General features: G+C 40.2%; 2 protein-coding genes and 1 pseudogene across 3 annotated transcripts; 1 reads left to right on the forward strand and 2 right to left on the reverse strand.

Annotated features, from left to right (window-relative positions):
• LOC136415326 (exoglucanase B-like) lies at positions 1-8,982 on the forward strand (annotated as a pseudogene).
• Positions 253-13,435, reverse strand: LOC136415312 (uncharacterized). Of its 2 annotated transcripts, none has more exons than XM_066399822.1 (14): positions 13,180-13,435; positions 12,751-12,875; positions 12,387-12,516; positions 11,388-11,836; positions 11,192-11,329; positions 10,961-11,118; positions 10,787-10,906; positions 10,108-10,732; positions 9,904-10,056; positions 4,590-4,820; positions 4,476-4,532; positions 4,088-4,219; positions 3,973-4,032; positions 253-3,920 (listed from the first exon to the last, which is right to left on the reverse strand). In XM_066399822.1, the coding sequence occupies exons 1-14, from the start codon at positions 13,336-13,338 to the stop codon at positions 575-577; spliced, it is 5,883 nt and encodes a 1,960-aa protein (XP_066255919.1). In that variant the 5' UTR covers positions 13,339-13,435; the 3' UTR covers positions 253-574. The 2 variants fall into 2 exon arrangements, with proteins under 2 accessions (XP_066255919.1, XP_066255918.1); XM_066399821.1 differs by having other exon boundaries at positions 4,590-4,826.
• An 855-nt stretch (positions 13,436-14,290) lies between these two features.
• LOC136415328 (acidic mammalian chitinase-like) lies at positions 14,291-20,766 on the reverse strand. The gene is made up of 3 exons (XM_066399858.1): positions 20,468-20,766; positions 14,715-14,775; positions 14,291-14,502 (listed from the first exon to the last, which is right to left on the reverse strand). Exons 1-3 carry the CDS (start codon positions 20,474-20,476, stop codon positions 14,291-14,293), a joined length of 282 nt encoding a protein of 93 aa, XP_066255955.1. The 5' UTR covers positions 20,477-20,766.
• Between the last annotated feature and the right edge of the window lie 132 nt (positions 20,767-20,898).

The raw sequence follows: 20,898 nt of genomic DNA on the forward strand, positions 1-20,898 counted from the left end.
ATGAAAGTAATAAGCCTCATTACGTAAAATCTACATATCCACGTAATGATTAATTATTCTCGGTAATAACTTTATCCTACTTTCTACTACTGATTTAAATATTGCGACCATTGTCTACAGCTACAAACGATCATTCTTCTCATGCACGTGCGAGATTTTTAAGAGGTGCAACGGATACTTAATGCAAGAGAAATCAAAAGATTTTCATACTCACCTATGACGGTTAGAAATAAGGTTAAAACAAACAGCCGGTTAATAACTATCACAATTTTATATATATTTAAAAACGTAATTACAATAATGGAAATAAGAACTCAACCCCACTGGCCGGACGAGACATACAAAGGTTCACACGAAAATGGCACACACAAAAGAAGGACAGAAAGTAATAGATTTGGTGCAAGGATTGATGTGGTTAATCTGTACAATATACACTAAGAATAATAATAATAATAACAGGAGATTAATCATACGTATTTACACACTCCCCCTCCGACTGAGCAATACAACAAAGTCCTCTTTGACTAACTAGAAATAAATAATAATCATTATTATCATCGCAAACCTCACTTCTTTACTGCGTCCTAAGATTTCTGGACATTTCTACCTTAATCGGAACTATTTTTATAGTCCTCGAATCGAGTTTAGGACTGATTTCCATGACATGTGCCCTCACAGTGCTCTCTTCATCTTCCTGAGGAAGAACCCTCACGGGGATAAATGGGCTCTGCCCTTTCAGCCCTCTACTCTCCTCTTTATCTTGATCCAAAACCCTCACATTAACAAATTCAGATCTGCCAGTTTCCAAGACCTCGTCGTTGGAGGTGAAACTAGGATTTAAGTCCGATGCATGGAACAGGCCTTGAAGAGAGATGGTAGAGGCTTCGGTGACCAATAGAGGTTTGGGGGTCACTACGTTGATTTGTGAGATACCGTCGATGATTTGAGGGCGTATTACCACGGAGGTTTCTTTGCTGTTGGCCACCTTGCTCTCGCCAAACACCTCAAACTTTCTATCTTGTCTTTCTGATGGGGAAATAAACTTCACCTCAAAATCAAAATCTTTCAGTTTGATTTTCTCCTGGGATTGGTGGGATGAAGATGGTACTTCGACTACCTGAGCGTCTTGCAGACTATTAATCTCGTTGGAATCTTCATCTTTGATGATCACAGTCTCGTTATTGCCGTCGACAATCTTGATCAGGGTTATCCTGGAAATTTCCCCAATCTTGTCAACCGTGGGTAGTTTCTTAGCATCAGCTTTCACTTCAACAATCCTGTTTACCTCAATTAATCTTTCCAGTTTACCCGGATTGGTGGACATGCCCAGCGATTCAGTGGTCGTCTCCATGGGATCATTTACTTCAGCGAAAACGTGGTGAAGAGTGGTCAAGCTTGCCTCAGTGGATTCGGGAATTGCAATTGTTGTGTTCGTAAAAGTTACTATAGGAGTGTTCATTTTTCTTTTGGAGAATAATTGTTTGTTTCGATTTTTCACCGCCTCAGTGTTAATCAGTCCGAGGGTTTCAGTGGTCGAGGGTTTGTAGTGGTTTTTCTGTGAGGCAGAGCTAAGTTCAGTGGCAGCTTTCACAGCTTCAGTAGTACTAGACGACTTAAAGAATTTTACTGGTCTCTTACGGTTCCTCGTTGGTTCGACCGGTGAACTTTCAGTTGCCTTCGAAAATTTGTTTCTGAACCCTGCACCATTGTTGCCAGTCTCTGTGCCAGCCTCAGTGGTGCTGTATCTGTAGAGCAATTTACTCAGAGGTAAAACCCTCTTTTCCTCCACTTCTTCTGAGGGTCTTGACCTCAGGTTCTCAGTCCTCTTCCTGCTTGACCCCAGTCTGGGCCTATCCTTGGCCGACCGCAAAGTGCTGCGAGGATGGTACTCTGTAGTCGTAGAGATAGTTGAGGCGGATTCATCATCCTCACTGATATTGTTGTTAAATGTCGTGGCCTCATTCTCCATAATAGTTGTAGTAGTCTGGAACATTTGCTTATCACTGACAGTAAGAGAGGGAGACACAGCGTTATCCTCAATATTATCAGAAGACAAGAACGGGGCATAAGTGCTCATGTCCAGTAATGTAGTAGATTCCACACTCTCCTCTTTCTTCTGCTCCTCCGCTTTAGAGTTATTCAACGATGTAGTCAATATCAACGAATTCACAGTACTGTTCACAGGCTTTGCCTTTCCATCCTCATCAAAGTTCATACTAGACTCAAACTGATGAGTCCTCTTGAAAGAAAACACTGTATATTTAGGCCCATCGTTTTCGATATCCTCCTCAGGTCTCTCATAGCCATACTCATGATCAAAATCGCTCTCAGCATCTATATCATCATCAACAAAACTTCTGAAATGATCGTCCTCGTCGTCCTCACTATCATCCTCGTTGAAATTCAAGGAATATGAAGGTCGGGAGTATAAACTCAGCCTTGAGGCCCATGTAGAAGCTTCATTGTCATCATCGAAATTTTGGAATTCTTCAGTAGTTGTAGGGAATCTACTTTGAGGTCTTGTAGTACTGCCTGAGGTCGAATCTGCTTGCAGATCTACCTTTCTTGGTGAAGATTTTGTGTTTTTGATTAAAGAAATGGTTGTTTCGGTAGTTGTAGATAAAGATTTTGCTTGATCTATAATTTTTTCAGTTGTCGTCATCTCTTGGTTTGTACTAGTTGTAGAAGCTTGAGTTGAGGTTAAAGAGCGCTCTGTAGTGGTGCTTATCACAGGTCTGAAGGTTCTCTTAATTTTTGGAGCTTCACTGGTAGTGGTAGAAACTCTTAAAGTTCGACGAGGAGTCTTTGTTGTTGTGTTTGCTTCACTAGTAGTAGGACGTCTGCGCAGCAACACTTTTCTCCTTTTGTAGTTTGCCGTGGTAGCCTCAGTAGTACTGGTAGTAGTTCCTAACTTCCTCACAATCTTCCTAGTCCTCAAAATTCTCGCGGCAATTTTTGGAGTAGTGGTGGTAACCACTTCCTCAATCCTCCCTGTAAAAACTTTCTTCAAAGGTTTCTCCACAACCTCAAAAGCATTAATTTTGCTGCTCTCTCTAATATTACTCTCTGATAATTTAATATTCTCATCCTCTTCTCCATTGATCACTCCGCTGTGCTCGGTGCTCACCTCAATATCCTCAGAAGCCTCAGTGCTGGTACTCACATCAAATCTCGATTTAGTTTTAAAGAGCTGCGCCAACGGGCTTTCTAAGGTCGACAATGAGGTTCTATTGAGCTTTTCTCTGAATGTATGTCTTCTACTGGTTGCAGTAGTTTTCTCTGTGGTTGACGATGCTGGTCTGAATCTTCTAATCACCTTTCTAGTTCTAGGAACTGTTGAAGTTTGATTGGTATTTTCGGTTTTGTTAATCGGCCTCCTTCTGCGGTGCGCAGACACAAGCTCTCCTCCTCGAAGATTCAAATCAACTGCTGTCAACGAGGACAAATCTGCTAACTCTGCAGGTCTAAATTCCCTATTAACCTCCTCATTGAAGTCAGCACTCCTCTCCGTGCTCGGCCTCTTCCTGCTTCTCAGCAGTTTACTCTCAACAGGCCTCAGCAACTTCTCTTCCTGCTCGGTAACTTCATTTAAACTTTTACTGGTACTACTTAACCTACTCCTGGTCCTAGACCTAACAGCGCTAGACTCAGTGGTGGAGGTGAGAAGTGGCTCAGAAGAAGGTTTTACACGAGATCTGAAAGGTCGACTCACCTTGGTGGACGTAGAGGGCGATACTGTGGTCGGTTGGTAGAAGAGAGGACGCTTCTTTTTGGTCTCAGTTTGGTCACTCGAAGCACTGGCTAAAGTGCTACTATTACTTTCTGTCACTGAGATTTGTGTGCTTGTTACGCTACTAATACTATTAGTGGTGGTCACGACGGATTCGGCAACGGTGGAGCTTTCCATGGTGGTGATGGTGCTGAAAAAAGAGAGATTTAGTAAGTTGAGAGTTCAAGCGATCTTTTCCTTACATATCTGGTGGAGTCGTTGAAGCTGCAAAAGGAGCTGTTTCTCTGCCGATTATCTGATATCTGCAACAACAAAGTTAGTAGGTATCTGCAGTAGAAGCTCACAATTTCTTGTTACCTTATGGTAGTTTTCTCATCAGGTAGAATAGTAATACCATCAGTGGTCGTCTCAGTAGTAGTCGAGCGTCTCCTGGTACTCTCGCTACTGGTCGTCGAAGGAGCGGTGGTACCTCTCCTTATTGTGTGATATCTACACAAACAATGTTGTTTAGCTTTTTTGAGAATAATGTCTCATAGACAAGTACAAGAGGTTAATCGAGCTATTGCACACAAAATGGCGCAGAGGTAGCATCAATCAAACGGGCGTGACGCGCTCTATTCGGCTGAACCGGAATGAGTCGAAATTGCCCGAGCCAAAACCAAAATGGCGGATTTTTCATTCGTCGAGATTGTATGGAACCCTGAGTCGCGCCTACACAGATTCCACATTAAAAAGACATTATTACCTCAAAGAAGAAACCTCCGGTATCTCAGTGGTGGTAAATCCCCTTCGGACGTTGCTGCTGCAATTCCAAAGTATGATGTAAAAACATTTTTTACTTGAAGAAATCTGTGCAAACCTGATTTCGGGTACAGAGGTTTCCGTCTCCGGGTCTACAGAAGTCGAAGTGCTCGATCGTCTGATCGTCATATATCTGACCGAAGAGGTTGATGGTTCGGCGGTGGTTGAAGGTTTCTGTCTACGAATGTTGACGTACTGAGGGGTGCTGCTTCGTTTAGAGACATTTTCAGTGTCGGGAATGGAGTCTTCGGACTCGATTTCGCCCAGGATTTTGTTGCGATTGGAGCCGCTGAAACTAAAGTTTGTCGGTTTATCAATCTTGCGAGGCGCTACTGATTTTTTGAATTTTTGTTTTGGAAGGTGGAGGAAGAGCTGCTCTTCAGACTGATCAATCGTGCTTCTCACTCCACAAACAGATACTTGAAATTGTTTCCTATCACACGTAATTATCTTTGAGAACTTGGCAAACACTCCCATATTTAGCATACGAAACGATACATGCAGTTGCAGTAGTTAAGTGCCTGAAGATTCGTTACATAAAGCTCATTAAGTAAGACATATCATCCTCCCCACTATTTTCTTCTACTTCTAGTAATAGCAAATGCCCTCAAAATTGATTGAAAAATGGGTTTTGGCCCTTTGTCGTTCGGTTCGGCGCTGCTCTGGGCCCGTGCCAGTGCAAGCGAATATGGTGATCGTTTCCTCGCCCAATACAATAAGACCCTGCAAATAACTACTTTTCAAAGGAAGGAGTACCGTACCACTTCTTTGAAACCTTGGTAGTGGAATCCACGGATTACGACCACGAAACCGATTCTGAAGCCTTCAGGTCAACTCGAGATATTTCTTCCCCCAACAAACTCATCTCTTCTCCATTAATAACTACAACGCGCATCTAAAAGCAGTTTATGGTACAATCACCGGGGATTTTGCTCCTTTTAACGATGCGTGGGACATGATCGAGCCGTACATGATCCCCACAATTCAGAAAAACACTGACTGGTATTAAAATGCCCCCTTTATAGGGTCAATGCATGGGCAGTTTTGGCTTGCAGGTACGACCCTGAAACTCCAAGTAGTTCTGTAGGTACAGTAATGGAAAAAAGTATGAGAGAATATGAGAATATCAGCGTTTGTGTGTTCTTCCATTTTGATCCAAAATTTCACTTTAATTTTGTTACTAACAGCCACCGAAAAACAAAAACATTCAATAACTGTCATTTCTTTTCCACGGCCAACTACGCGAATAATAAAAATTTACCAGAATGAATATCTACTATTAGTTTCACATAAACTTAATTATGTATTTCGAAAAAGGTTTGGAATAGGTATAGGTAACCCTAATACGGTTCGATAGAGAATTACATTTTCTACTTGATGCTGCTTAAAGTTATAGGGTGTGCCATTTTAAAAAACCGACTTTTGCAACTTCAAAAATGTAAATGTTAGGAGCTGAATTTTGGACACCCTGTATAATACTAAGCCATATAACTAATGAGAGTGTGAACCTAAGACTACGTATTGACATTCTGCAAAATATGGAGAGTATGTCTTTAATAACTGCGGAGATATGCAATTTTAAAATTGGTCATTACAGAGGCACGTTTTTAATTCAAGGTCAAATATCTCAAAAACGGTAAGAACTAAGTATAGAACATTATACAGAAAATGTACCTAAAATATTACGTAGAATCTAAAAATAAAATAGTATACTGGGGATTCCATTTGAAATAAGCAAGTTACAGCTATTTCCGGTTAAATCGGAAGTGACAGCAAGTTGAAAATATTTAAAAAAATAGTATATGTCGAACTTAGGCTCCAAATTTTCAAATTCGTATCACTTTTAGATCCTAGTAAACTTCTAATGAACGGGTTGGGTGAATAACCCTGTATAGGCAAACAAATATCTGCGCCTAAAATATTTTAGTAAAGTATCGATACATTTATTTACATTCTAAAAGTTGCAAATATCAATGAAGAAAGACATATGAAATTTGTACCTGATATTAAAAATAAACACGATGGCAAATACTGTGTAGTTTTCGAAGCGTCCTCGTACGCGAGAACTCAAAACTGCTGACACTCAATTTTATACGCGGCGTTTTCTAAAGGAGAGCGAGAGACTATTCGCATTGATACCTCTTTACATATACTTAGTCATGTAGATATACCCCTTTTTTACCCTTTAGTTACAACATAGTCTTTGGAATTTAGTACATATTATTTTCTGTTTTCCAACCAAGTGAGTTTAATTATCCAGTGCGACCATCCCAAAAGGTTAACGCGACCAATAGGTCCTCCACATCTCAACAAATACAAAAAATATATTTTTCCTTGGGACAAAAGTATAATAGTTTGAAATATTTTTGAATCATTTGGAACAACGCCGCGTGGTAAACAAATTTCCTTTGATTTGAAAACAAAGATTATTGATTTGTTTAAAATTGGTCAGCGACAAATTGATATTGCAAAAAATTTAAATGCTAAATTAAAGCTGTTTGGGCCAGTATTAAGAAATATCAGCAGAAAGGAGTTCTTGAAGCAACAAAGAGAAGGGGGCGGCCAAAAAAACTTGGACCCAGAGCCATTCGACTCATAAAATATATTTGCTCCAAAGATCCGTTTAAGACACCTAAAGAAATAAAAAAGGAAATTCTAGCACAGGGGACTACCAGAGGTTTCCACTAAAACCATAAAACGAAGGTTGGATAATCTCAGTTGTTATGCACGTCGCCCAAGCAAAAAACCTCTTCTATCCAAGAAGAATCGGATGGCCCGTTTGGAATTTGCTCGTCGACATCTTCATTGAACTGTAAGTGAGTGGAAAAGAGTATGTTTTAGCGATGAATCCAAGTTCAATATGTTTGGATCAGATGGTATTCACTATGTGAGACGTCCTAGTGGTAAAAAGTTGGATCCTAAATACACATTTCTCACTGTTAAACATGGAAGGGGATTTGTGATGGTTTCGGAGTTTGGAATAAGACCTTTGTATAGAGTTGAAGGTATTATGGATAGATTTTTACATGTCAATATCTTTGAAAACGTGATGTTACCTTATATGGGGGACCATATGCTCCTGAAAACAACGTTTCAACAAGATAATGACCCGAAACACACCTCTAAGGTGGCTAAAGAATGTTTCAGGCATCAACAAATTGCTGTTTTGAAATGGCCATCACAGTCTCCCGATTTAAATCCCATCGAGAACATGTGGGAATATTTGAATATACAAATTAGAGATAAAAAGCATTCCACTAAGGATGAACTTTTCACAGCTTTGGAGGAAAAGTGGAAAGCAATCGATATTTCGTACATCAATAAACTTTTACAGTCCATGCCACGAAGATGTCAGGAAGTAGTAAAAAAATAATGGGTACGCAACAAAATATTAAGCCTGTTATTACGTAATAATATAATTTGTTTGCGGTATTTCTAATCGATTAGTTTTAAAATAATTGTTTTTTATATTTGTCTATATATTTTTGTCCCTCGACATTTCAATGATTTTTTGCAGCACTCAATGCTTGTGGAAAATTAGAATATGTATTTGCATTTTAAAAGAATTAAATATTGAAGAATAATTATTTTATATTTGGGTTTCAATAAAACTAATTATGGCTGAAGTATTGTGTAAAAGCCGTTTGTCTATATACTTTTGTCCATTACTGCATCTCCGTAGGCAAAGATCCAATTTTTAACGAACTGAAAGCAACCTACGGTACTAACGACATGTACTACATCATGCATTGATTGTCTGATGTGGACAATACTTATGGGTTTGGTAGGTTTCTAGGCATAAGGATTTTAGCTGAAATCTTGTTATTTCGGTTTCAGGAAACGTTCGAGGGGAGTGTGAGCTGGGCCCCGATGCAGATGGACCTTCTTTCCTAAACTTGGGCCAGGGATCGTTGTGGCAGCTTTTTGGGCCTCCTCTTCTATATTCCTTCCAGTTTCTATATTTCTAATTAATCACTTTTTCACGCGATTTTTGATGATCAGATGGGCGGAAGCTCGGGACCATCTAACATACATCGCAGATACTCTGCCCGGAGCTGCAAAAATGGGGGACTTTCTGCGATACACCTTCTTTGATCAACATTTCAAACAAGTAATAAGTCGCATTTCATGTATTCCTTATGGATCTACCATTAGAACGCCTAGATCGGGAACTGTATTGGGAAAGAGGAGTGCCCAAGAACGACTGATAAAAACAACTCGCACTTTTTCATTTCCTGGGGCGACACTCTGGAAGAAAATGGAAGTTCTTGGAGAGGAGGTAGCTCTGTGGTTTACTACGGATATCAAGACCTGGTTTCTGCTCACGGACTCATCAATAATGCTAGTACAAAGTGAGTTCAACAGTTCAAGGTGTTTTGCGTTTAGCTTCACTATACAAGGTGTATCTTAAGTAGGGTTTTTTCTTTTAACACGACGTAGACTGCAAGAAACTAAGCAGAATCTTTATGTAACATTTTTTTCGAAATCTTAAAAGCAATTGCAATATGCGCATATGAAAGTTTTAATAAATACCAAACCATTGTCACAGTCACTGTAAACATATCGTAAAGTATTCAGCAAATCGAAATACAATACTCGTTGAGAGGTACGAGGGTCAAAGCATCGATCCTGCCTCTGGTACTGCCAGAACTCTGTCATACTACGCGGCAGCCTCGGGAGACTCAGAAGCCAAAGAAGTTGCGAAGAAACTCTTTGATGCTCTTTGGGAGCAGCACGTGACAAACCAAGGAGTTGCAATTGTTGAAGCGTCTAACACTTACAAGAAATTCAATAATAAAGTTGGCAGATGGGCATGAAGAAAGAAGAGGGAGCTACTTGATTTGGTTACCATCAATTGAAAAACATCGAATTTTGCTGATTGACGAGAGAATAGCTTCGTGAAGAACTGAATCACTCTAAAAGCAATGGAGATGGCTATAAAGGAATATGTTTAGGGATTGCCTGTGATCCTGCGAGTTTTCAAGATTTAAAGCGGGTCACATCAAAATCTCCCCTCAAAAAGCATTGAAGGAATGATGCGTACAGGGCCACCTACAGGCAAATCAACCTTAACATTTTTATGAATTTGTTTTAGCTGTATATCTCCCCCCAAGGTTGGTCAGGCGTTTGCCCAAATGGTGACACCATCAACGAAAACTCCACCTTCCTGAGTATTAGATCTTGGTTCAAAAATGACCCAGATTGACCCGTTGTCCAGGAATACTTAGACAGGGGAACAGTACCTCAGATAACAGTACATAAATTTTGGGAACAGGCCAATTTCGCCATTTCCCTTGCAGCCTATGATATGCTTTTTAATAAGTAAATCACTCTCCCTTTGAATGGTTTTTAATGTGTATTCTTCAACTTACTCGTCATCGTTCGTGGCTTCAGTGGTGGTACTCAACTTAGGTCTGCGAATGTTCACGTACTCCAAACTGGAAGTTCGTGATTTTACCGATGGAGTTGCAGCAGAAGATTGTGCAGTCTGTTTGAAAGGTTCGTCTGAGGTCTCGGTTGAAGATCTGTTTTATGGGATTAATACACAATTTCTATAATAATCGTTTCTCGCTTACCTATGCCTAGTCAAAGTCCTATATTGCGGTCTTCCTCTTTCCACCTTTTTCTCCTTAGCTTCGTCTTCCCCGCTTGCTTGAGGCCCACCACTATTCCTATTGGTGGAACCCTTCCTGAAAGCCCCTAACGTGCTTTTATTGGCCTTACTCAGCACTCTTTCATACAGCGATTTGCTGATCGATGACGGAGTTGTAGAATCTGAACTCGATGTTGAACTGGAGAACTTCAGCTGCTTTTCCAACTCCTCAATTCCTCCAGCCTTCCTAATTAAGTCTATAAGCTCTTTGATCACCCTTGGGTCCTCCTCAGAGGTAATTTTCTTGTTTTTCTCTCCCCCAGCTTCTTCGTCTTCGTCCTCCTCATCTTCATATTCATATTCTTCATCCTCTTCTGGAGCTTGAGTAGTTGTAGTAGTGCTCCGGAAATTAATAGTGGTTTTGCTTGTTACTGCAGTTATCTTGGGAGGAGCTCGAGTAGTGGAGAAGACGGAATTTAGCGGTTTTGAGGCTTCGGTTGTTGTAGTTGAGTCCGGTTTTTGAGTTGTAGTAGCTTTCTGCAGCTTTTTATTGCAGAAGACGTTTTGGCTGTAGTCGCAAGAATCTGCGGCTTTGTTGAAGAACAAACCTGATACGCAAATGAATGCTGAAAATATACCACGAAAAAACTAAGAACTCTTACCTGCTGGACATGTGAACTGATGAGCCACAATTCCACTGTCACCAGCGCCGCTCAGACACCAATAGTACTTCTTGCAGTCTTTGGGATGTGGGAAAAATCCCTCGTCTTCACATTTAAACGCTGCAAATTTCAATTATTGCAGTAGAACTTCAATAAGCTTAAAAAAAACTTTACCTCCCCCCATATCAGGGGTGGCAGGCGGCTCTGGGGTAGTGTAGGCAGGAGTGACAATTTTTAAACTACTGTAAGTGGAGGAAGCTTCGGTTTTCCTGCGTTTAAGCGATGAAGCTGCACTGGCTTCGGCCTCATTGCTCCCTGATTTTGTTTTGATTCTGCATGAAATCAAAAATCGCGTAATATACTGAGTATCCTAAACAAAAAGCTTGAGAATTTCAAATTAGGTACCTTCTTCTTCTTGGCGTAACTGAAGCCACACTGCTTTCCTCAGGTTTTTCCGTTGTAGTGGTAGTTTTCCTTGTCCTATGTTTTATCTTGGTTTTCGCGGGTTTGGCAGGAGGAGAAATGAGATTTTCTTCTGTTAACCTTTATTAACCGAAAACAATAGTTATTGTGATCCAAAGAGCCATTTGAGCTATCTCACCCGTAAGCATTTAACATAGCTTCCTTCCCAGCCTCGATCAACGGATAAGGCTTTCCGTGGCAATTTCCCCTGAAATCATCATTGTCTATAGCCCAGAACATAATACCCCCCAGCCCATTCTCCACCACATATTCCGCCTTCATTTTGACGACATTTTGATCATCGTAGCCCACCCATTGGTTCCCTTTAAACGCGATTGGACCCATCGCTTTGGGGTTCGGCTCCTCCACTTCCCAGTCTTGATTTTTCACGTAGTCGCAAATCTCATAATAGGCCAAATAGCCATTTTCCCTTGTGGCTTCTCCCATATCGCCAGGACCATCAGCAGGAGAACCAATTTCAACGGCATCAGGGTTGAAGAGGGTATAGGAACGGCCATAAGTGGGGATTCCTAGGACGAGTTTGTTGGGATCTGCGCCCATTTTTAGGTAATGCTTGATGGTGTAATCCTACAAAGTCGAATATAAGAGAAAAGGCATACGATGCATTGTTCTGCATGCACATTCAAAGGATTTTTATGCAATAACTCATTGTTATTCTCAATCGAATACTAATTGAGTACTGCCCACAAGAAAGTTCTATTGTCTTCTTTCGCTAGAAGTTCGCATTTTATTAAAATCTGTAAATGCTACGAAGGTACCTGCTTTCATGTTTAAAGGTTCTTTTGATTTTATGCAGGCAATTATGCTCACACTGCATTAGTAAATTGGCCACACGCTCCATGCTTAATAATGATATACATGTAGGTCATAAAAGTCTTATTAAATTTGCTATGGTTCCGTTAGAACCCATTTAGGTGAAGGTAGCCCGTAAAGCCACGTTAATTTTAATTTATTGTCGTTTGTTATAGTTCATATTTTGGAGGAATAGATTTTCAAGGATAATTTATGAGTTTCGTGCGATAAAATTTGGACTTGGCCCCATTGTACGGGTATAGCCATCCTCGTTCATCTCGCACAGGGAGTTAGAAAGAGAGAGAGAAAACTCCATTTTACTTACGATATTCAACTCGGTGTCGTAATTATACTCATTCTCCTCTTCCAGGGAGTAAAGAGGTGCGTGATGATTAACTGCCGGTTCGAAAGCAGAATGGTAATCATAGCTCAGGATGTTCATCCAATCTAAGTATCTAAATCAAAAGAAATAAACCATCACAAGTGATTTTGAAGTTTGCAGGGAGGCTGACAGAACGTGGTGTCGTCATACAGTGGGAGGAAATGTCGATGCGCTATATTGATATTGAAAATTGTGTTTTGATTGACCTATAACAAATGGAGTTGAGAAGGATACAGGGATCGGAAGAAGCAAATTAACTTCACTTACAAAAATGCTATATGTATACTCTTCATATACCCGAACTTACTTCGTTAATTTGGGCACGTCGTATCCCTTATTAATGTACTCGATCCCCGCAGGTACTGCCATGGTGAGCAACAAACGCGGTCTGCCAGTCTTCTCCGATTCCCTTTCGAATTCTTCGCTCAATTCCTGCATAGAAATTTGCATGTAAGGACATAGAAAAATTAAGTGAATGTGGCGTAATATCGTTTAAACACTTTTATAACGCGATCTGTGATTTGTATCTATATGCATGAATAGTACTCACTGATGCAATGTTAGGCTTTCAGTGTAAATTGAACTTTGTAATTTTATTGTGGGCATAAGAAGAACAAAACCACACATTATTTTAAACTAGAACAAAACTGCTATTAAGACATTATACACAGCCCCATTGTTGAGGCAACGTTTACGACATCACTTTCACGTTAGCTGGTGTTTTCGAATAACCCACCTGAACTAACTGGGCGTAATTGTCCCTATCTCTGGGCTTGCCCCCATCCCTAAAAGTCGGGTATTCCCAATCGAGGTCCAGGCCATCGAAATGATTCTGTCGTAGGAATTTTATGGTATTCTTCACCAGTTCTTTGCGCCTTTCTGCGCTTGCAACCATGGGTGAGAACCTGGAGGAACCTTCGTTCCAACCACCGATGGCGATCAGAGTTTTCAGATTTTTGTTGTAGGTTTTCAGACCTGTGAACTTGGCGTAGCCCCCTGTAAAAACCACAATTAACAGACTGTCGAAGTGGTAGTTAATAGATGTTTGAGCTATAGTCAATGTCAGTCTGTTTGTTAGTAAAAGTCTGTTTTGGTATGTATCAATTGGTGATCAATTAGCTTAGTTTTGATTGAAGAAGCAGTGTTTGTTTATGGTAATAATTATTGCGGTTTCGAACGCATTTACGCAATAATTAGTGATGTTGCGCACGTACACCCATAGTGAAACAAAAATATCTTCACGCATTAATTTCGTAAAGCTCTTTTTTATTAGGCTCTTGGAGCTCCATTAAAAGACACAAGAAATTCCACCATCATTTTTGTTTATTGGTGTCATCTTCCGAGAAGCCCGCACCTTAGGAGACTAAAGAAAACCAATGAAAAACTTAATTTTCCTTCAAGTTACTCAATAACATTCAGTAAAATATGGGATGTTTTCTGGAATAAAATCTACATTTAAAAAGTAATCACTGCCTGAAACCCATGGGTTTGTCGTGGTTCCTACTGGAAAGTTAAACCTGTAGATTAGACTCGTTACGATGATGGAGCGTCCCCTTTATGCTTACCAGAGGGGAAAATCGACTGATTTGGTGCCTTCCGAATTATATTATTTGGGGTAACAGTAGTGCAAAATTTCCTTTAACCACTCCCTTACAGCGGAATGCGAACGTTATGGGTTTTTATTCCGGGCTTCCCAACAACACTTTCATTTCTTCTTGGCCCACTGACTATTCACGACCGAATTCATTATTGTTTCTAACTTTTTGCCCATAAGTAATTAAGTGTACGTCGCTCATGGAACAAACCAACCAAACAATTTATGTTATTATTATTATTTATTATCCAAGTTACGTAAGCAATAAAATGCGAAACTCGCCTTTTTCGATGTCCTGGTATTTGTCGAAAGGCTTCAAGGTATTTTCTTTGGTGAAACCTCCGAACGCGTAGACCAAGTGGGTGCATAAGTAGGGGTTGATATTCTGGGGGCTAAACTTGGCCTGGCCGGGCCTGTATACCGACCAGTTGGTGTAGTAGCAGACTATTCGCATTTCTTTTGAATCTGGAAATGTGCATAATGGCATTCTTTGAAATAGATTGCTGGAGCAGGAACACTCCTTTAATGTGTCGCCTTAAAATAATTGTTTAACATTTACGATGTGACGAATAAGTAAAGAAATATGGAAAAAACCAAGGCCATGCTTATGATATTATGGTAAAGGTGAATAATTCTTCTCTTAGATCATCTTGTGGTCCATAACGCATAGTATTTACCTATCAACTTGGTCCATGTTGAGAGCGATATGAGGAGGAACAACCATCGACAGATCCCCGTCTGAAATTAAAAGGAATATCTAAAAATTTGCATTTCCCATTAAGGCAATTTGAGTAGACAATAACTTTCTATTAATCTTTACATATGTGTCTTAAAATAAACATTTACAGCGCTGTGTCTAATCCGATTAGGCATTTGGCCTTCTTTTGGGTAATATCAAACCTGTGGAACAGTGCTAAAACTCCCGAAAAACGAAAATGTAGTGGACCATTCAAAAAGCGCACACTCCGCTTCAATGAACGATTGAACAACATTCTTATGGGGCCACTGTATCGACGCTCCAAAGATGGCTATCCGCATTACTATCAATTGCTAATTTTATGAGAGAAAATTGGTTTGTTTTTTCCTAACACCCAGTGGCCTTCTGGCGACCTTCGAAGTTCCGCTAACGCCACAACTACTTTCCCGAACAATGTGTAAACATGATGCGTTACAAAATCCGCTCATATTTATTCTAATTTAAATGCGCGTTACAGCATCACTGGAATGGATCGTATGGTTGTCTACAATAATGTTTTCCGGCCATCTTGGCCGCACCTATGGTCCACCTGTGTATATGCTTAGTTGTTATACAATCGGAATTTACTTTCTCCTTATAGACTTAGGTTTGTGATCTGATTTCTGTACATGAAATAATTGTGTTCACGTGCCCTAATCAGGTCAGTGGTTCGTGCAAGTATTCTTCAACTTCAATGTTATCGATTAAGACGAAGAAGTTTATTCATTAAAGTGGTTATTTGCAGGGTGCGCACAAGGATTCCTCTTCTTTTTCCTTTTTCTCTGATTGAATCGAGATATCATTAAGTATTACAATAAGATTTTTGCCACTTCAAGAATCTAATCATTACATTAGTTCAGTAACTAACTATTGCGCCTCTGGCAGATATTTACCTTGCAGGATGCATTATTTCGCCATTTCCTCGCTATTAGTTTAACGAGCGCAGATTCCATTTTTTTAATTTGGTCATTGCGGTGACTTGTCTAGGACGAATGCAGAAATGAAGGCAACAAAAATCGCATAAATATAGAGTGGTTTTTGAGTCATGAAAAATTTTCGGTGCAACGCCCTGTGTACCAGTGAATGTTGCGGCTCTATGAATTACAAGGAATCCCCATTGGTCCCCACTGGAGCAATTTATGCTTTTTAAATTAAGAGAAGTTCCATTTCCCTTTTACCATGTCGCGGTAGTTGAATAACGTGAAATAAGACAAAGAAGACTGATATTAGAAGAAAATGAAAGTGGTTCCGCGCACGGTTGACAGGTTTACCTTCGCTTTATGAACGTCAATAATAAATTCCTATAAGAACCTCTAGCAGGTATCATAGACATTCTTGTGCAGTTGATGAACCAAATGCATTAATTCGGTCCGTGAGCCAAAATTAAACATAAATTCTATAAATGTTCTCTAAGCAAAAAAGCGTTATTAAAAATCATAAAGAGCGCTCGACTATTTGCAGTATCGACCAAAACGAATCGATCCACTCACTTTTCGACATATTTCAATACGAATAATCAATTTAATAAGCTCCTTCTTTACTTTATTTCAACTTCGTTGAGAAAGATTCTTTTTTTAGTGTCACACTAGAGAATTCGGTGAGATTTCTAAATCCGAGAAGAAAAACCCATTAAAGTAATTAAACGAGCAGGATGCCGCTTAATCACATAACGATCCAGCTTTTTACAAGGCCATCTGAGTACCCATTAAATACCATGGCGAAGCAACTTTTTTTCCCCATAGAAAACTTCAAGGCGTTAGCTCATAAAGGCACTCTCAACAGTGAAAGCTGCATTATTACAACACTTTCTCTGGTGTTTGTTAAATCGATTAAGACGTGAAGACGATTTACCAGTTTAGAAAAAATTTCTACTCTTATTGACATTGACTTCGTCGGTACTAATCAATTATTAGCGCCATTGATTTGCCGCTCGTTATTTGTTTAGCGGGTGCGAAGCTGGTGCGCTTGCGATTTGGCACATAGGTAGAGTGACGCCGCACAAGTGCGCCTTCCGGAAAGTTCCATTTCATTTTTTTTTTCCCATTTTTTGTCACCAACATGGCCATCTACGGCAAAAACGCTGAAATGTTCTCATGCGCAGTGACGATACACAAAATTGCATTTGTTTGCGAAACGTCGCGGTTTGGGAGATGGGAACAGGTTAAATCGATTTAAAATAAATTTAATTGTTTCAGTGCTTTGCTGCTACACAAGCCGATAGCTCAGAAGCTGTGAGGTCTGCTCATGTGCGTAGGGCATAATCAGCTAAGTAGCTCTATTCTTTTATCTTCTACTACTCTTATTTGTCAGATGTGCTGGAAAAAAATGGTTTTCCTTGGGCGATTGGAGGCTGTCTCCGAGAACCGCTGAGGGCCAAGATTTTGCGCTGCAAAATACCATCATACATAATTCCATATGAAAAAGGTCAGTTTCAGAATTTTTCAAATTATCGTTTTGCGTATGGAGACCACGCGCGAGAGTTTCGCGTCCGAGTTTGCTGCGCCGGTATTAATTATGCGATTCGATTGAAAATTACATAAATTACCGAGGACCCTTGTGTCGGCCGAAATTACTGGAAAATCTATGAAGTAAGCTCCGGAACGGTTAAAGAACGGTTCCTTGTGCCTGATAGCTGTGCTCCAGCGTTCGTGTTCGACCCCAAAAAATTCCCACACCTTGTAAAACAACAATGTGGCGATTATTTTATGAGTTGAGCCTTCATATCCACTAAAGGTTAAGCGTGCTACCACTGAACAATACAAACACAATGCGTTCACATGACTTTCGTTTGGTCATTTGCTTACAATGAATTGATTTCTTGCAAACAATTTCTTCAATTAGAGAGAAATTTCCTACTGCAGATGAACCCAGCAATCAACACTCATCAAAATTATTATCAAAATCGGGCTTGAAAGAATGCAGCAAAACGCAATCGCATCGTTACGGTCAGGCGAGTGATCTCGCGACTTTGATGTTAAAATCAGGTCAATCTTGCGGACCACATCAATGGATTTCTTATGTAGGCAAGTTACGTCACTTACATATGTAGAAAAGCGACAACTGGCAGCTATCTATTCAGGTTTTCTTGAGAAATCCGCTATATTCCTTGTTCAGCGAATCAATAAATCTGCTACAGTACGATTCGCCTCTTTGTTGCGATATTCTGCGCCTATGCTTATTCTGGATTATGATTACATCTTCATTAATTATAATATGATGCGTTTGGTAACCGCTCCGTAATCACACATACCACAATAATGTATGAGGAAAGTGGTGGTGAAACTCGCGCACCCGGTACATTTTCAGCCGAGTTCAGACCAAAGAGATGCCGTTCGGCGGTCTCTTTTGCGGGGTTTCAACACGGTCTGCATGTCGATGAAGTAACGTGTTCCTTTCGCCACCATCGAGCTCAAATATTAATTACTCGAGTTCCTTTTGCCTTCTTTGTACCTCGCTTTGCGGACCGCGAAAGTCTCCAATTTCAGACCTGGACCAAAGCCGGGTCCAGGAACGCCACGCGCGCTCGCCGCGCGAAGAAGACTTTCCGGACGACCTTAATGAGCAGAACCGAATTTTGCATAAAAACTGAATTATTATTGTGTGTGGCAAAGCCGAAATTAAAATTGTATGCAAATTAGTTTCCGAAACACTGATGAAATCCCGGAAAACTCCTGCCAATAGGTATAGATAAAAGTAGAGTTTTTTCGGTTGCGTAATAATTGTTTTTTGACCTTATCCATATTAAAAACAACACAATGCCGGCTTAAATCTGTAGGAAGAATCTCGTTTTGCGACAATAATTGCCGCAAAAGCCCCATTATTGTTGTTATCAAACGAGTAGTGTAACTGTGCACGTAACACAAAGCAAACAAAATGTCGGTTTCGGAACTAGGCGAGTGTAAAATTACTCATAACTAGTGCAGACATGAATCTTTCATAATGTGCGTGTCCCGTTTGTTTTAACGTGAACACAGGAAAGTTCCTTCTGCTTTGGAACCGAACTACCGACGCGTGTGATAACAAGATCACACTTCCCAACCAGCGTTTATGCCTGGAAATAATCGAGGCTGCTCAGTGTCGAAACATCCTTTTTCGTGATCGAGCTTTTTCTGATTAATCGACGATGATGATTCATCGTGGGGTAAGCGATTGATTCGACGTGACGGCCCCAAATCAAAAATGAGCGCATACATTACTCCGGCACGCTAATTGTGCAACTGGGTGTGCAACAAACACAATATATGGAACAATGAGCCAAGAAATGTGACCCGAACGAAATGGACGGCATCAGACCGTGAAATTTCCAATTTTTCTTTTTGCGTGGTCGATAATATCGACATTACGTCCACTTCCAGTAGTCCAGACAAGGAAAAAGTGAGAGCACGACAACGACATGCATTTTGTAATAGGTACCACTTGAGCGTCCGAAGGAAAGTAACGAAAGTCCGCTAATGATTCCTCATATCGTTTCGTGTTTAATTGACTTTACGAGTGTTGTATTAAAGGCATGAGCCTCCGGAAGTTCTTCGACTTACCTTACAAGAGGTTTTCAAGTGGAATAAAACATATTTTCAATGGCATTTAATAAAGTGAATGTGGGGAGTAGTACTGCGAACGTGACCGACCGAACAACGCAATTTTCTCATAACGATATTTTAAACAGCCTGTAATTTCGTTATTAACGACCATATTTATCGATCGGAATTGGCGATCATTAAAAGGCCAAATTTTCCAAATTTTGTGTGGTTACTGAAGTTTACCATTTACGACATCGTACCTCGCTGCTGCATACTATTCATGTTTTGTTATGGAATTTGCACAGTTTGCAACGTTATTTAATTACAATTTTACCGCACAGCACTTTTTAGGCAGGTTTAAGTTAGGGGTTTTTGTCCGCTGCTTTGGTCCTTTGATGTGTCAGAATGCAACAAAGCGGCAATGATGCTGTAAAAATCTGATTTTCACTTGTGGCTGTTGCACGTGCTGCATGACGCAAATCCAAACAAAACAGTATTTGTTAAGGCATAAAAGAGCGGAAATTCTAGCCTTCATAACACTTTCAAATCAAGACAGATGAGACAATGGCCGAAAATTTTTTTTCAACCATAAAGGCGCAACTAGCTCGAGAATCTATTAAAATGGCCGTAAGAACGTGTGATGTATGCTTAGTCGTGTGCAGGATGTCATGAACTCTCAAGAAGCAGAAGGAAAGCGAAAACCTTCCATAAGCAACGTGGAGAGAAAAATCGAAAAATTCCAGCTGGCACGCTCTTGTCTCTAAGTTTTCCTATAGGAAATTCAACGTATTCTTCATTTGTAAATTACTGAGTGTCTTTCAAGGCAAATCCGGCAACCAGTGCTCCTTTGCGGTCCAAAACGGGAAACTACATATTATTTAAGTTCACTTTTACTTTTTTTGACCCATACATTGCACCCATGCAAAAACCCGTTCCTGGCAACAATAAAACGCGTTGGCGATCCCAATCACAGACCTCCAATTTTTAAGGTGGGTAAGGTAATTGATGTCTCCATTCGATGGAACAACGCGTTATTACCGGATTTTCTGTACATATTTCATGCATTTCTAATCAATTAATGCTCCTTAAGAACCAACAGTATTTCATGTGTTACTCATACCGGATACGGACACAATGATCGCATATAAAACATCTTGAAACCAACAGTGGCCCTTACCGAGATCATGACGGTCTCAGCTCTGGATTGTTATCCAATCACCATGAATAGGAAAAATCCCAAAGGCACTGCACTGTTTTTGGCAACCCTCAAAGTACAGCAATGGCAGAACTACGGCACTGTTGATTAGACACGCGAATCCGAAAGCGAAACTCTTCGTAGTAAGACGATGGTAATGGTCCTTCGGCAACGAACCAAGAACTGATGGGTAGTACCGAAGAAGGTGAGAGGTGTTGGGTTTCTTAGGCGGGGGCCTGTATGTTGTTGTGCGTTTCCAATTGACATTGTAGTGTTGATTTGTTATAGGAAAATTGAATTGGTTGAAAACTCTTGCGTTTTGAGCCTCTTAAAGAGGAGAAATAGGGATTTTAGACAGTAAAGTAACAAGATTTCTGAGCAGATGCAGAAGTTGCTGTATTGCAAAAAGAACT

The sequence above is a fragment of the Euwallacea similis genome, chromosome 20 (assembly GCF_039881205.1).
Source record: "Euwallacea similis isolate ESF13 chromosome 20, ESF131.1, whole genome shotgun sequence".
Taxonomy (NCBI): domain Eukaryota; kingdom Metazoa; phylum Arthropoda; class Insecta; order Coleoptera; family Curculionidae; genus Euwallacea; species Euwallacea similis.